The 14,531-nt window shown below is 41.0% G+C and overlaps 1 protein-coding gene across 1 annotated transcript in view; it reads left to right on the top strand.

Annotated features, from left to right (window-relative positions):
• Positions 1-14,531, top strand: part of LOC138962604 (uncharacterized) — an 87,895-nt gene that overhangs the window by 66,529 nt on the left and 6,835 nt on the right. The window contains exons 6-10 of the mRNA XM_070334478.1: positions 17-90; positions 957-1,144; positions 12,731-12,837; positions 13,384-13,525; positions 14,411-14,531. The exon at positions 14,411-14,531 is cut by the window's right edge and continues 1,355 nt beyond it. Coding sequence (XP_070190579.1) covers positions 17-90; positions 957-1,144; positions 12,731-12,837; positions 13,384-13,525; positions 14,411-14,531 — 632 coding nt within the window. The remainder of the gene's footprint in view (positions 1-16; positions 91-956; positions 1,145-12,730; positions 12,838-13,383; positions 13,526-14,410) is intronic.

Here is a 14,531-nt window from a genome sequence, read left to right as displayed (position 1 = left end):
CCATTCTGTTTTGCAGACAACATTCAACATCTTCATCGGTCTTTCACGGTCAGGTTTCGATGCCTCTTAGACAACACTTCCGGGTTTATCGTAAGTTATTTATTGTTCACTTTAACAACCTTAAACACAGAGTTATAAACAAGTCGATGGAAAATGTTATTTTTGCCTTTCGAAACAAGGGTCCAAGTCGGAAGTGGTATAGGATTAAAAACAAAAACAATCTTAAAACATTAGCAATTTCTAATAAGATTTACACATATAGTTCAGCCGATCGGCTTACTCTTCTCATAGGACTGGGTGGCCGAGTGGTAACGCACTTGCGCTCGGAAGCGAGAGGTTGCGTGTTCGACCCTGGGTCAGGCCGCAATTTTCTCCCCTTTGGTGGGTTCAAGTGCTAGTCTTTCGGATGAGACGAAAAACCGAGGTCCCTTCGTGTACACTACATTGGGGTGTGCACGTTAAAGATCCCACGATTGACAAAAGGGTCTTTCCTGGCAAAATTGTATAGGCATAGATAAAAATGTCCACCAAATACCCGTTTGACTTGGAATAAAGGCCGTGAAAGGTGAATGCTCGCCTAATAGGCTACTGAGCTTTACTGGCCGATGTGAATGCGTTATATATTGTGTGTAAAAAATGTCTGTTTGTCTGTCTGTCTGTAAAAAATTCCATTTCAAACGGCAGAAATTAATATGTAAGCGCCTAGGGCTATATCTAGATTAGGCGCATAAAAATGATCACAATAACAATAATAATAATGTTTCCATTTTAAACGCTTTTTTCGTCAGATACAAAATTATTTGTTAAATAGTCTAAAGAAAGTCTCTTACTTTTGTAGAGTTGTTAGTTTTATGAAAATCTTAGTCAAAATATTCCTAGTTCTAGTTAAGGGCGATATCATTTACCTCCAGGAAGATAAACATCTTGTATCTTTTCTATCTTTACCAATTCTATAGACTCTGGAATTAAACGGGTGGATACGGGTACTTCACGGCCAGAGCCCGAGGTCGGAGGAACCGCAGCTTGCCCTGTTCGCCACGTGCTCGCCCTTCGGACCCCTCTCCCTTTTCGACATCCCCTCCAGAGAACTGACCTTCAAGAGCAAGCACAAGATGGACTTTTCCCCTATCACTATGGACAGTCGGTAAGCTGTTTTCTGTGTATGTGTGTGTGTGGTGTGGTGTGGTGTGTGGGTGTGTGTGTGTGTGTATGCGTGTGCGTGTGCGTGTGCGTGTGTGTGTGTGTGTGTGTGTGTGTGTGTGTGTGTTTATATGTGTCTGTCTGTCTGTCTGTCTGGCTGCAGGCAACTCGACATCCTTGAAAGGGAAGTAGAACTCACGACTAAAGATCTGCGCATGACAACTTTTGTTTGTTTGTTTGTTTGTTTATTTGTTTCTCGTGTTAAGTTTGTAGCTATTTTTACACCTTTGATTTTGGTCGAGAGAGTCGATTGACAGTACGATTGTTTGTGTGTTTGTTTGTGTGTTTGTTTTTGTATAGTGTCTGTCGTTTTCTGTATTGTTTCGTTTGAGGTCACCATTGTTTTGCTTGTTTATGTGGTTGCATTCTTTTGGAAACCGTCACCCACGCCTCTCTCAAATATCGTAGTGGATACAAGGTTGTTGGGTGTGGTGTTTTTTTACATCTCGCACTATCTCTATCATGTGTGTCCTTCAAATAGTTTCCCAACTTAAAAATGGCATTAAATGTATGTTTACAACGGATAATGTCCTAAAGATATGCTTTCCATTCTCTACAATTTTTCCGCCCGATTTAACCGTTACCCTGCTTCCCGTTACCAAATACCTTTTAAGTTGCAAAACATCATGTAAGAAGATTTTATGTATTCATCGTGAATGTGTGGGAGATTATTGTATTTCATTCCTCCATGTGAAACTGCCGCCAACGCCTGTCTCGCATGTCGCAATAAATACAGGGTTTCCATTCTCCCACAGTGTGCAAGTCATCTGAGCTCAGAACTGAAGAACTAAATATCGGACGAAGGTGGAAGGCGCCGGTCTTGAAAGCAAAGAAAACGTATGCTCCGATTTTAAGATAGCGCTTACAAAAAAACGGCACCCAAAACTTTGATTCCGTCTCCATTGCAGTCAAAAATTATTAGGATTTCACATTTCAGATTTTATTTCCATTATATTACTATGATGTGCAGTACACTAGGAATATTGCCTGGCTTGAGTGCATTGATAATGTAGTGTATACCAGTAATTGAAATGAAACTGCATGATAGGGTAAAGCTATACACGTGTCAATGACACAGTTATTGGACCACCCAGCCTGCTATTTCGTTTTCTTTCGTGCAACCTATTTTTGTCTATATATCTAACACTAGATGAATACCCACTTCGCCGGGAACGGCTGCGCCGGGAAAAAGTCGAGCCAAAATCGGTTCAGCGCTGCGCGCTGAGAGCACGTGTTGAAATATCTCATCGATGAGGTTGTGTCCGGGATGTAGCTGAATATGGCCTCCAAATTTGAAAAAGATCGATCGAGAACTTTGGCTTGGCATCGCGGACACACACACAGACAGACACAAGTCGTATATATATATATAAGACAACTGTCTCAAACCGCCCCAAGAGCTACACAGTTCAGGTAGGGAGTTGTAATCATGTGACCCAGGAATACCTTAAAATAAACGTTAAGCGCTGAGTTACTCAAATTAAAAACGGCTGTGTTTTGAGTGGGCCTCCCAGACTTTAATTCTCATTGTGACGTTCTTTGAGCGAGTTATACATTTCGTCCTGACCTTCGTCATTTCGTACAATGTGTCTTCTTTCATTTTTCAGAATATTGTTTTCTGAGTCGCATGTACTTTTTTTTGGTCGTGTACCTGACATGTTTTTTGTAGACACTCGATCCTTAAAGCCTATTGCGTCATACTGAGTTCTTTTGCTGACCCAAGAACAAGGGAAATGATGAGCTTACGTAGTTCCGATCTGTATGACTTACAACTAGACCAGTTACTTTGCTGTCGTTCTACACTCCGTTGCCGTAACACCTGGCCGGATGAAATTGACACATTCTTGAAATTAAGTCTACCGAAAGTGCACCTGAACTTGATTCAGGGCGTCGCCTACCTTTCGTAACTTTGTGGGCTGGAGAGCTCATCTTTTTGTGCGACCTGTGTTCCTTACACAGAAAGTTACAGACTTGTACAGTTGGTTTTTTTTATTACTCTTACACTTATTTTCAAATTGTCTCTGTAATGGCCGGTGTGGACTGTCTGAAACGCCTGAAACAATGGTGGCCTAGTTTCAATGCAGATAAGATCCTCAGATACAGTCGCCTTTGTATAACATTAACTATTAAAATTATCAAGTATGTGCAGAACAGCATTTCTTCAGTCTAGCTCCGTGGTGGTTAAAACAATAATGATAAATAATGATTCTTCAACTGATGTCAAATGTGTAGGAAGATAGCTGCAGAAATGTAACAGACCGATATCAAACAAGGAGGGACTCACAAGCAAAAAGAACAAAAACGTATTTCCAAAAAAACAGACAGAGTGTACGGGTTGATTTTGTTTCAATGGCGAACTCAACGGAGGAACTGGACATGTGAAAATAGTTCTTCTCTTTCTGTCTATTGCCTATGTGCAGTACAATCTTCTTCTTCCTATTTTTGGCTCACGTAAGTGTAGCCTATGCGATGCTAACTTTTGTCTGTCTGTGCGTGCGTGCGTATGTATGTGTGTATGTCTGTGGTAGAAACTTTAACATTTGAAGACGTCATATTACATTGACGTCACATTATGACGTACGAGGGTTAGACGTCACGCGATGGAATTACTGAAAGTCTCGGTGATTGTTATTTTGAGCGGGCCGAGACTATTTGGCAGTCGTGTCCATGTAAGTAGGCTACATGCAGACAGACAGATCTAGATCTAGTGTCTCGCTTTCTTGCACAGTTTCACCTATGCTCTTTCTCTGTGTGTGTGTGTGTGTGTGTGTGTATGTGTGTGTGTGTGTGTGTGTGTGTGTGTGTGTGTGTGTGTGTGTGTGTGTGTGTGTGTACTGTGTGTGTGTATGTGTGACGGAGTGATTGAGTTTGTGTTACTGTTTGTCGATTTCTTACGTGAGCCTTGAAGGCTTCGCCTCTTGTTCTTTTTGTTCTTTCTCTTCTTCTCAATCGTATTTATTTTGCTTTAACGCAATCACCTCGGAGTACAAATAATCAGGGAAACAAGAAATATCGGAAAACAAGCAATTAGGGAAATAAGAAGCCTGTTTTTCCGCCCACTCTACATTGACTACCACCTACTAGGTTAATACAGTGATACAACAATTTAATGGCAATAAGCTTCCAAACGTGTACAAAACAGCCGTTACAAATTGCTGCTTATCCTTTAAACATTGGTTAGAACGGGGTAACACAGGTTAGACCTTGTCAAGGCGACATTGTCCTACCCCCATTTTAGCGGGTATATCATGTTACACTACCCGGTTTGATTGGCGGGTGTATTTGGGTAGCGTACGTTCCCGTGTGACAGGTGGTGGTTTCTTGTACGAACAGCCGTTATGAAAGGTCTAAAAGGTTAGACGAGCCTCGATACTGATACTGATTTTGAGGTAAAATATCCACTTAATTAAATATGATATCATTTTTGTCAAAAAACTAACAATGCCGAGGACAATAGCCTGTCTTGGAGGTTATGCTGATAACATTTCCTGTGTCAGGGTTACAAAACTTAGGGTTTTCCCAGGGTTGGAAGTTAAAGTATTGTTCTGTTCGCGGTCCTGAAGTAAGGCCTCATACAGTGGTACTCCCCTTTTTAAGAACTCCAAAATCTGAGAAAATAAAGGTCTTAAGAAGGAGGCGGTCTTAAAATTGGGGTAAGTTTAAAGAGATTATGAAATGAAAATCTGAGAAAGCACGGTCTAAAAAGGGAGTGAGTCTACAATCCGGGGGGGTCGTTTTAAAAGGGATGTTCTCTGTATACATACACTGTGTTCTGTGTGAACGGTGGGTGTGTCATTTAATCAAAAGTTAAAGTTCATTAAGTTTGTAACTGACTACTTCCGGCACGGTTGGCCTAGTGGTAAGGCGTCCGCCCCGTGATCGGGAGGTCGTGGGTTCATACCTAAGACTTTAAAAAAAAATTGGCAATCTAGTGGCTGCTCCGCCTGGCGTCTGGCATTATGGGGTTAGTGCTAGGACTGGTTGGTCCGGTGTCAGAATAATGTGACTGGGTGAGACATGAAGCCTGTGCTGCGACTTCTGTCTTGTGTGTGGCGCACGTTATTTGTCAAAGCAGCACCGCCCTGATATGGCCCTTCGTGGTCGGCTGGGCGTTAAGCAAACAAACAAACAAACAAACAAACTGACTACTGCTTGTTTTTAACGGTTCTTCTTGGCTAATCTTGCCATCTCAATGCTATGAATGGTCCATTTGATGCCTAATGTCCACTGCTCACCTACGTCAGTATATTCTTGTTATACTCAATTTATATTATTCACATTTGCACACACGAAACAAAGGATCAAAACATGTTGATTCCAAATCAGCTAGGGGTGGGAAAGTCCTTACAAAAAAACTACAAATCTACCTACGAAGCGCATATGCTTTAAAACAGACTACCCATGACAATGAACTGTCATAAAATCTGAATGCACGTGGAATGTTTTATGAGAAGGAATGACACCGCAAATTGACGTTTACAGGGAGTATTTCTTACTGCAATGTGCGTAGTTCGTAACTGGATTACCTTCTTGTCTGACTTTTATTTGCGTTCGTGTTTCATTTCTATTGTATGCTAGTTAATCCCACACAGCCTTTATGCAAGTTATATGCCTACAAACTATCCCACCCCCAATGAATTTCAAAACAATATGAAAGGCGTGGAGGAAAACGACAAAGGACAAGAGAGGTACAGGAAATCAGAGAGAGAGAGAGAGAGAGAGAGAGAGAGAGAGAGAGAGAGAGAGAGAGAGAGAGAGAGAGATAGTGAGAGCGTGAGAGAGAGAGAGGGAGGGAGGAAGGGAGGGAGGGAGGGAGGGGGGGAGGGAGGCGAAGATAGACAACGGGGGGGGGGGGGGGGGAGAGAATTGAGAAAGAAAAGGAGAGAGGGAGTGGAAAAAATACAAACAGACAAATTCAGGAAACAAACATATCTCAACGTCTCAATCCTTCTCCCTGACCCCCAACCCTACCCCCCCCCCCTCCCAATATACAGTGTGCATTTTACCCACCAGTATCAGATTACTGCTTAAATCCTTTGTGTTGGAACAAAAAAGAGACGAAATGTCAAGTCTCTAGATGTCTCAATCTTTACCCCCATATACAGGGAACATTTTAACCCACCAGTGTCAGATTACTTCCTAATCCTTTGCGCTGGGACACTTAGTGCAGAAATCCACACCAAATTTTAGCATTAACCCATTGGGAGTCAAGGAAGCTGAGGTTAGTCAAGACGATTCAGACAAAGCTCTCTACATAATCTTTGCGAAGCTTGAGTCAATTGACACTGACCCCGTGAAACAATATTCTGACATTTTGACATTTTGACTGAAACATTTTGGTTAATTCTAGGCTGCTGCAGGTAGAGAAACGTTTATCCGTATCTTGAGATTTTGACGTCCATAAAAAATCAGGCTGAACTATTTAGTCCAGAGAGTGAGAGAGAATGAAGAAAGAGAGGGTATGGGTTTCATTTGTTACCTCAGGCTTTAAATGTTTATTTGGCATATATAAATGACAGAAAAGATTACATATATTTTCTAAGGGAAGAGTGATCAACAGTTCCAAATATCTCAATCGCTCACACTGATACACAGAGGTACACCATCCTTAAGCTTTAACATAGTTTCTGTGTTTGTTGATTGTTGTTTATTGTCTGGAGGACCCAGGGGGTCACGCGAAACCGATTCAGACTCGATCTTCTCTATTTTGTTCTTGGCCTACTCTAAAAACTATTAGAGGCAAACAGAGAGAATAGGATACGAATTGAGCCGAAGACTGCACCAGCCGCCCATGGCCCAGAAGCTACCTACGACCTGTGGACTTTTGATGCGGCTGACACGAGCTAAACTTGAGTAGCCCGTGCCGCAAACAACCGTATAGAGTATCCTCCTCCGAAAAAAGGTTTCAAATGTTGTAGGGAAACAGACCCAAGTGCGCAACTTCTGCATTCAAAAGGTTGAGGTTTGGGGAGATTTGACATTACCGAGGTCGTCCTCGGAGATAAGGGTTCGTAAATCCATAAGGAGCTCTCTTTTTTTCCTGTACAGAATGACCTAAGTTTTGGGAATATCAGGTGTCTGGCTTTTCAGGGTGGATCAGCGTCTAGTTAGTTGGGTGGCGATGACCTCAAAGATCTGCAGGTCTCAGGGATTGGGCCACACAGGGAGTTGGGGTGACTCCGGGTACGGCTTGCTACCCGGAATATGCTGCACTTGTCGTGTTAAATGAAGACATTCGTCTTCGTTACTGTTCTGGATCTTGGCAGTTTCGTGGTTGATTTTCGGTCCCGTTTTTTTTCTTCTTTCTTTGTTCTTATATTTTTGGGGGGTTTGGTTTGGGTGGGGGGGGGTGGGAGGGGGGTATACTTTTGTTTCCTGTCTACCGTTCCTTATTTCTTGTCATCTGGCAATGAGCGATGCATCATGATATAAACATGTAGGGCTTTCACGTCGCAGAACCTCTACTGAGACTGGCTTGTATTTTCTTGATTCAAAATTGACATTCATCGTTTATACAGAATGTACCGTGCATCCCACTGACTCAGGGCAAAATGTTTGCTAGATAACAAACAAAGCACAACACCAAAAAATCAACAACAAAAAACAAGGTATTAATTTAGACTACAACCTATTCTCTCCTGTTATTCAAAGAACATTATGGAGGTATAAATTCGCTGTGTCGTGCATTGCTAAATATTAGTTCATACTACAAATTATTATAGTTTTCTTGCACCTACGTTTTCGTTCCAGATATTGTTGAATTAACCCCTCCAATATTGCGTGAGATGCGACCTGCGAATCATGCAGTTGTACACGGGTTGAAGTAGGGTAATATTTCACATGAATTGTATACGTTTTTGATTTCAAAGATTTATTTATGAACAGTTTTCACGAATAAGACATACTCCACGAATCCATATAGTGAAATGCAATAATCAAGAGCAATGAGTGCATCCTTCTGATATTTCGTTTTTACATTTAGTCAAGTTTTGACTAAATGTTTTAACATAGAGGGGGAATCGAGACGAGGGTCGTGGTGTATGCGTGTGTGTGTGTCTGTGCGTGTGTGTGTGTGTAGAGCGATTCAGACTAAACTACTGGACCGATCTTTATGAAATTTGACATGAGAGTTCCTGGGTATGAAATCCCCGAACGTTTTTTTCATTTTTTTGATAAATGTCTTTGATGACGTCATATCCGGCTTTTTGTAAAAGTTGAGGCAGCACTGTCACACCCTCATTTTTCAATCAAATTGATTGAAATTTTGGCCAAGCAATCTTCGACAAAGGCCGGACTTTGGTATTGCATTTCAGCATGGAGGCTTAAAAATTAATTAATGACTTTGGTCATTAAAAATCTGAAAATTGTAATTAAAATTATTTTTTTATAAAACGATCCAAAATTACTTTTATTTTATTCTTCATCATGTTCTGATTCCAAAACCATAATATGTTATATTCAGATTAAAAAAAAGCTCTGAAAATTAAAAATATAAAATTATGATTAAAATTAAATTTCAGAAATCGTTTTAAAAACAATTTCATCTTATTCCTTGTGGGTTCCTGATTCCAAAAACATATAGATATGATATGTTTGGATTACAAACACGCTCAGAAAGTTAAAACGAAGAGAGGTACAGTAAAGCGTGCTATGCAGCACAGCGCAACCGCTACCGCGCTGAACAGGCTCGTCACTTTCACTGCCTTTTGCACTAGCGGCGGACTACGGTCATTGTGAAAAAATGCAGTGCGTTCAGTTTCATTCTGTGAGTTCCACAGCTTGACTAAATGTAGCAATTTCGCCTTACGCGACTTGTTTCTTTGTCTAGAAACCACAATGAAGCCAACATCTGCTGTAGCAGTTTAACTTCTACATACACTGGGTTTTTTCCGGTTTTTTTCTTGTAACTTTGCACGAAAATCGTGCATATGCCCCATAAAGTGAAAACGGTGAGCGACATTTATCAGCACACAAGCGTGAACTCTCATAAAATGAACAATTAAACCATTTAGAACGATTGCTCGCTTAAGACGGTGTGCGAGCTGTGAGAGTTATGATCCATCAGCATGCAACTGTGACATCCTATCATTCAGCGAGTGAAACATCAGGAGCGACGCTTCTCTTTGAAATTTTGATCGCACATCGACGTTTGACACTTATGATAGAAATAAGCAAGGGTTAACTGCCAGAAGTTTGCATTAAAAAGACCTTTAATAAAATGAAAAAATAGAACACGTTTGCGCACCATTTTTTTGATTCTACTTAACGTCTTTTTTTATTTCCCCCTGTCATTTCCCACAAGTATCTGCGAGATATCGTTAGTGTTTTACTTTCTTTGAATCAAGTTTTTCTTCTTAGCTTTTCGTACTAATTATTAATAAACGGCTTCAGTCTTTAACAATTAAAAAGAACGTTTTTCATTTAAAATTTACGAATTGCAAAACTGAACTTTTCCATTTGAGTTATAGACGCGTTTGGTGGGGTAATGATTGCAAATGAAAAAAATGTTAACATCAAGAGTGTATCAGACGTGTCATATTCTACTTCCTTGCAAACAAAAATTAACAAAAAAATCTTTTTAACAGTACAGGAATTTATTGGACAGTTCGGCCGTTTCGAACAGATAAACATGTAAAGTGAAAGCACAATCGATACGTCAACTCGTCTCTCTCTCTCTCTCTCTCTCTCTCTCTCTCTCTCTCTCTCTCTCTCTCTCTCTCTCTCTCTCTCTCTCTCTCTCTCTTTCTCTCTCTCTCTCTTTCTCTCTCTCTCTCTCTCTCTCTCTCTCTCTCTCTCTTCTCTCTCTCTCTCTCTCTCTCTCTCTCTCTTTCTCTCCTCTCTCTCTCTCTCTCTCTCTCTCTCTCTCTCTCTCTCTCTCTCTCTCACTCTCCCTCTCTCTCTCACTCTCCCCCTCTCTCTCACTCTCCCCCTCCCTCCCTCCCTCCCTCCCTCTCTCCCTCTCTATCTCTTACTCGCTAATACCATAAATATTATATATGTATTCTTAAACGGATTTTTGTTTTGATGTACAATTTTCATTCAATTTTCTTTTCATGTTTGCTTGCTTTTCATTTAAACTGTACAATAGCCGCCATTTATATGTATTTTTCTAGAAAACTGTAAACACCACTATAAGCATTATGCTTGTTGTTGTTTACTCTATATGCGTTTTTTTGTAAATAATGCACAAACGTTGAATAAAACAGTTTAAACCAGGTGTATCAGACAAAATCAGACAAATTATAAAAATCCAAAAAACCGTATATGTTTTGCGTGCACTTATAAATGTCTCTAGCAGTTTAGACGAAAACAAAACAAAATACATGAAAAAGCGCAGGATCAAATTTTACCGAAAAGTGGGGCATGCGTGTACAATGTCTTGTGTCATATTAAATGGGGAACGGGGGATTTGTTTTTTCTTTTAAGGTCTTCTGCCTAGGTTTTTTGTTTGTTTGTTTGTTGTATTTTTTTGCTGTAAAATTTGAATATGCCCAAATAACGTTGTTGATCAGTTTGTATAAATGATGCGTGTGTTGGTGTAAATGGCTGGATTGAAATGTTTCTAAACCACAATGTCATCACAAATTCCCAACCTTGGGCAATTAAAGATTCTGTATTCTGTATTTTGTATTCTGTATAAAGATAAACTACGGCTTTTCGTTTAGGCGTACTTCTCTTAATCCAGCTATGGCCAAGAAGTACATCGACCGCGGTATTGTTCGAGGCCCGGACGAGTTACACTGTAGTAAACCATAAGATGTTTCTCACAAATACAAGGCAATCATCGCATTAAGGTGTTAGTGTTACAAATTCCTCTCGACAGTGGATGAGACCTGATCGCGTTTCCAGAGCAATTTGCCCCTCTGTGTGGAAATTAGGGTGTCGGTTACGGCCCTTCCCGGTAAGCAGAGGCCACGCGTACCGGCGAACTGTCTGTAACTGACCGTAACTGTCATTCGGTTCTCTGAACTGGCTGGCACTGATGCGCGTGAATACGCTATGAATGTAATGGCGTTCTCGTTCTGGTACGACCCTTGTATATGGATGAGTGGCGTGTAAATCAACCACTGATTGACTTGTAATGGTCTTTTGTAGTTTGTCCTTTTTTTCATTGACTTGTCCTTTTTTTCTTTAGTTGTCCTTTTTCTCTACTTGTGTATGTTTTTTTACTTGTCCTTTTTTTTATTACTTGCCCTTTTTTGAAGAGATGTTTTGTCCTTAACTCTTCATGTACTACGAGCCACTGTCCACTAATCTGGCTTAGACACCTTTCAGTGAGAGACCCTGTGTCTCGGCTAACTAGCCAGTACCCCTTCGTTTTCACAGGTCACTGGCTTTTCCTACCTGCCAGTACTACAAAAGTTGAAAGTTGTCATGACAGAGACAGCAGATAAAATGTATTATAGATAAAAAGTCTTCAGTTTTTCCTGTAAATCATACAACAAGAATGTGTTACGTAAGTTAGTTTTAACAGAGGTGTAAACCGTCATTTACGGGTATGGCAAGCGCTGCTTAAAGGCACAGTGCAGCTCACAGCCTTCGTTTTGCGTTTTTGTTGCAGCTGAGTGCATTTACAGTTCAAAAATCATCCTATGGTAGTAAAACAAACCCAAAACTACCCAACGACGACATCTGTGAAGCTCGACAGTTTCTTGTTCACGCGAGTGCATAAATTAACCTAATTATTACGTGGTGTTTGGTCGGAGTTCGATTCAACTGAGTGATTCCGGCCTCCATTTTGTTTTACACAAACTCATGATGACGTCTGACATAGTTTGCTAGTGACGTGTCTTTTTGTGCATGATGTGGTGATCTACCTGATCTAAATTTAGATCCAAAAATAGGTCAAGACCAGCCGGGTCCGAGTACGAAATTAATTCGTAAAAAAATCGCAGTTCTTGACTCTTTGGGTGCAAGTCAATGAAACTTGGTAGTTCTTCTAACGGATAGCTGCCTGAGGTATGACTAAAAGCCCCAGGGGCTCCGTGCACCTGGATTTGACAAGTTCAGTACCTTTCATAGAAATTCTGGGACAAAACCAGTCGAATATCCAAGAAAATCTTAGTTTTCATTCATTGTTTATCTTGATAAGGGTTCTGTAGAACAAGAACAAAGATGTGCCCCCCCCCCACCCCCCCACCCCCCTTTTCAAATATTTCTGTGGGTCGTTGTGATAAGTATAGGAACAATCAAATCTGGGAACATGAAGGGGGTGGAAGCGGCGGGGAAAAGGGGGGGTGAATAAAGGCAACGGAGCTTGGGGCCTTTGGACAATCACGTGGACTTCTTGTTGCTGTTCTTCAAAGATTCAAGTATTCTGGACTTTTTCAATTATGTATGTACTACTGGTTCGCCTGTGAGTCAGATGCACTCCACACATTTTGCCTTGTATAAGTCTCAGTTCCCTTCTCTCCGTCGTTTTTAATACAGACTGTAAAACCGTTGTTGTTTTCTTGTCTATGTGCACGAGCGTGCATGAATGTTGACGCGTCACTTGTTACTAACAAGTGTCTTTGTATATGTGTTACAGGGGAAAAATGATGTTTGGATTTACGGAACAGGAGATGGCAGTAAAGTCAGGCTATGACCTGATCCATCCTGATGATTTGGTTTACTTCTCTGCTGCACATCAAGAACGTGAGTGCATACACATGGTTAAAGCGTGTTTTACGTGCAATTTCATTTGTATTTGTGAGGCAGTTTTTGTTAAATGTTTTTTTGTTTACATGTAGAATATAAGCTGTGAACTCTCAGCGTGATTTGCAAGGGACTATGTACTTATTGTTGGCAGTTTATGATTTCTGTTTTTACTCTTACATTTTCTGCGTTTTTTTTCTCTTTTCTATATAAAACTACGTAGTACACTCTGTCTATCTGTCCCCAACAGGTTTTTTCTCTGCAATATCACCCACCGACTGTATGTAAATTTTGTTGTTGTTTTTGTAATAAGCGAATTTGATCCTTTAACCAGTTTTGAAAAAAAAGTCACTTTAAAGCCTATTCCCTCCAATGGGTCCTACTTGAGTGATTTACAACCTAGCTTCCAGCAACAACAAAATACAATGTCTCACGCTTTCCTTTTTTGAGAGGTAGAAATCAAGTTATCGAGTCCGGAAGAAAACTCTGTAACACATGACAAAGTCAGAATAGCAGGTAATGTCTCCTTCGTGGTTTTTGTTTCAGTTATCAAAACGGGTAGCTCCGGGTTGATAGCGTACCGCTGGCTGACCAAGAACTACCGTTGGATGTGGCTACAGTCCAGCTGTAAGGTCATCTACAAGAACAGCAAGCCCGACTTCATCATCTGCACGCATCGACAGCTCACGTGAGTGGATGGTAGCTCAAAAGACGATGTTCGGAAAAAATTAATAATTTTGTCATATTTTTATGAGTTGGGGAAGAGTCACCTTGCTCGCCCTTGGGAATACTGGAGACACGCCGCTGCGGGGGGGGGGGGGGGGGGGGTAGGGTTGGGGGGGGGGGGGGAAGGATTGAGACGTTGAGATATGCTTGTTTCCTGAATTAGTCTGTTTGTATTTTTTTCAACTCCACTTTTTTACCTTCTCTTTCTTCCCCTCTCTCTCTTTCACTTTCTCCATTCTCTCGCTTCCCCCCCCCCCTCCCCCGTTGTCTATCTTCACCTCCCTCCCTCCCTCTCTCTGTTTGGCCTAGTAGTTCCAAGCGGGAAAAAAAACTCTTCTACAACCTATCAACATAATCGACAGTGTTCTTTCCGGAATTCGTGTATTGATAGAGCACACTGGACTCTATAGCGTGCACTTTTCCTTGGAAAAAAGGGATCTCCTGGTACGGTAGTGCACATTTCGATAGCCACTAGAACATATAGAGACAGGACATAGTACCTCAATTCAAAATATATGTTTGCATTTTTAGTTATTGCTGATCATGCTTGACCGATGAAAAATCTCTGATCTGTAAAAAAAGAATTATCTTACGAAAAGACAGTGTTTTTGGTATCCTCTTTAAAGCTTATCAAACGCGTCCGCTTTTAGGTAATCATCAAGAAAAGCAAATGTTAAATCCCAAACCACGGGTAGATTGTCGTCAAAACTCTGATTCTTGTTTTAAGATTCAGGGTCCCGGTGTTCTCAAAGTATGCATGGAAACCTATCGTTTTGTCTTGAGCATTTTTCAAAGTTGACCCATTTTGCTGTACACATGAAATAAAACTCAGATGTGTCTTACTCAGGGATGACGAAGGCCAAGACTTGTTCACCAAGCGAGGCAACGAGTTCAAGCTGCCCTACCCGCTCCTCGACCTCGACATGTGTTCAGGATTCGGATTCGGGGACGAGGAGCTAGGTTCCAAA

Source organism: Littorina saxatilis, linkage group LG3 (assembly GCF_037325665.1).
Source record: "Littorina saxatilis isolate snail1 linkage group LG3, US_GU_Lsax_2.0, whole genome shotgun sequence".
NCBI classification, from domain to species: Eukaryota; Metazoa; Mollusca; class Gastropoda; order Littorinimorpha; family Littorinidae; genus Littorina; species Littorina saxatilis.
The sequence above is the reverse complement of the archived record's forward strand: the minus strand, read 5'-3'. Positions and strand labels throughout refer to the sequence as shown.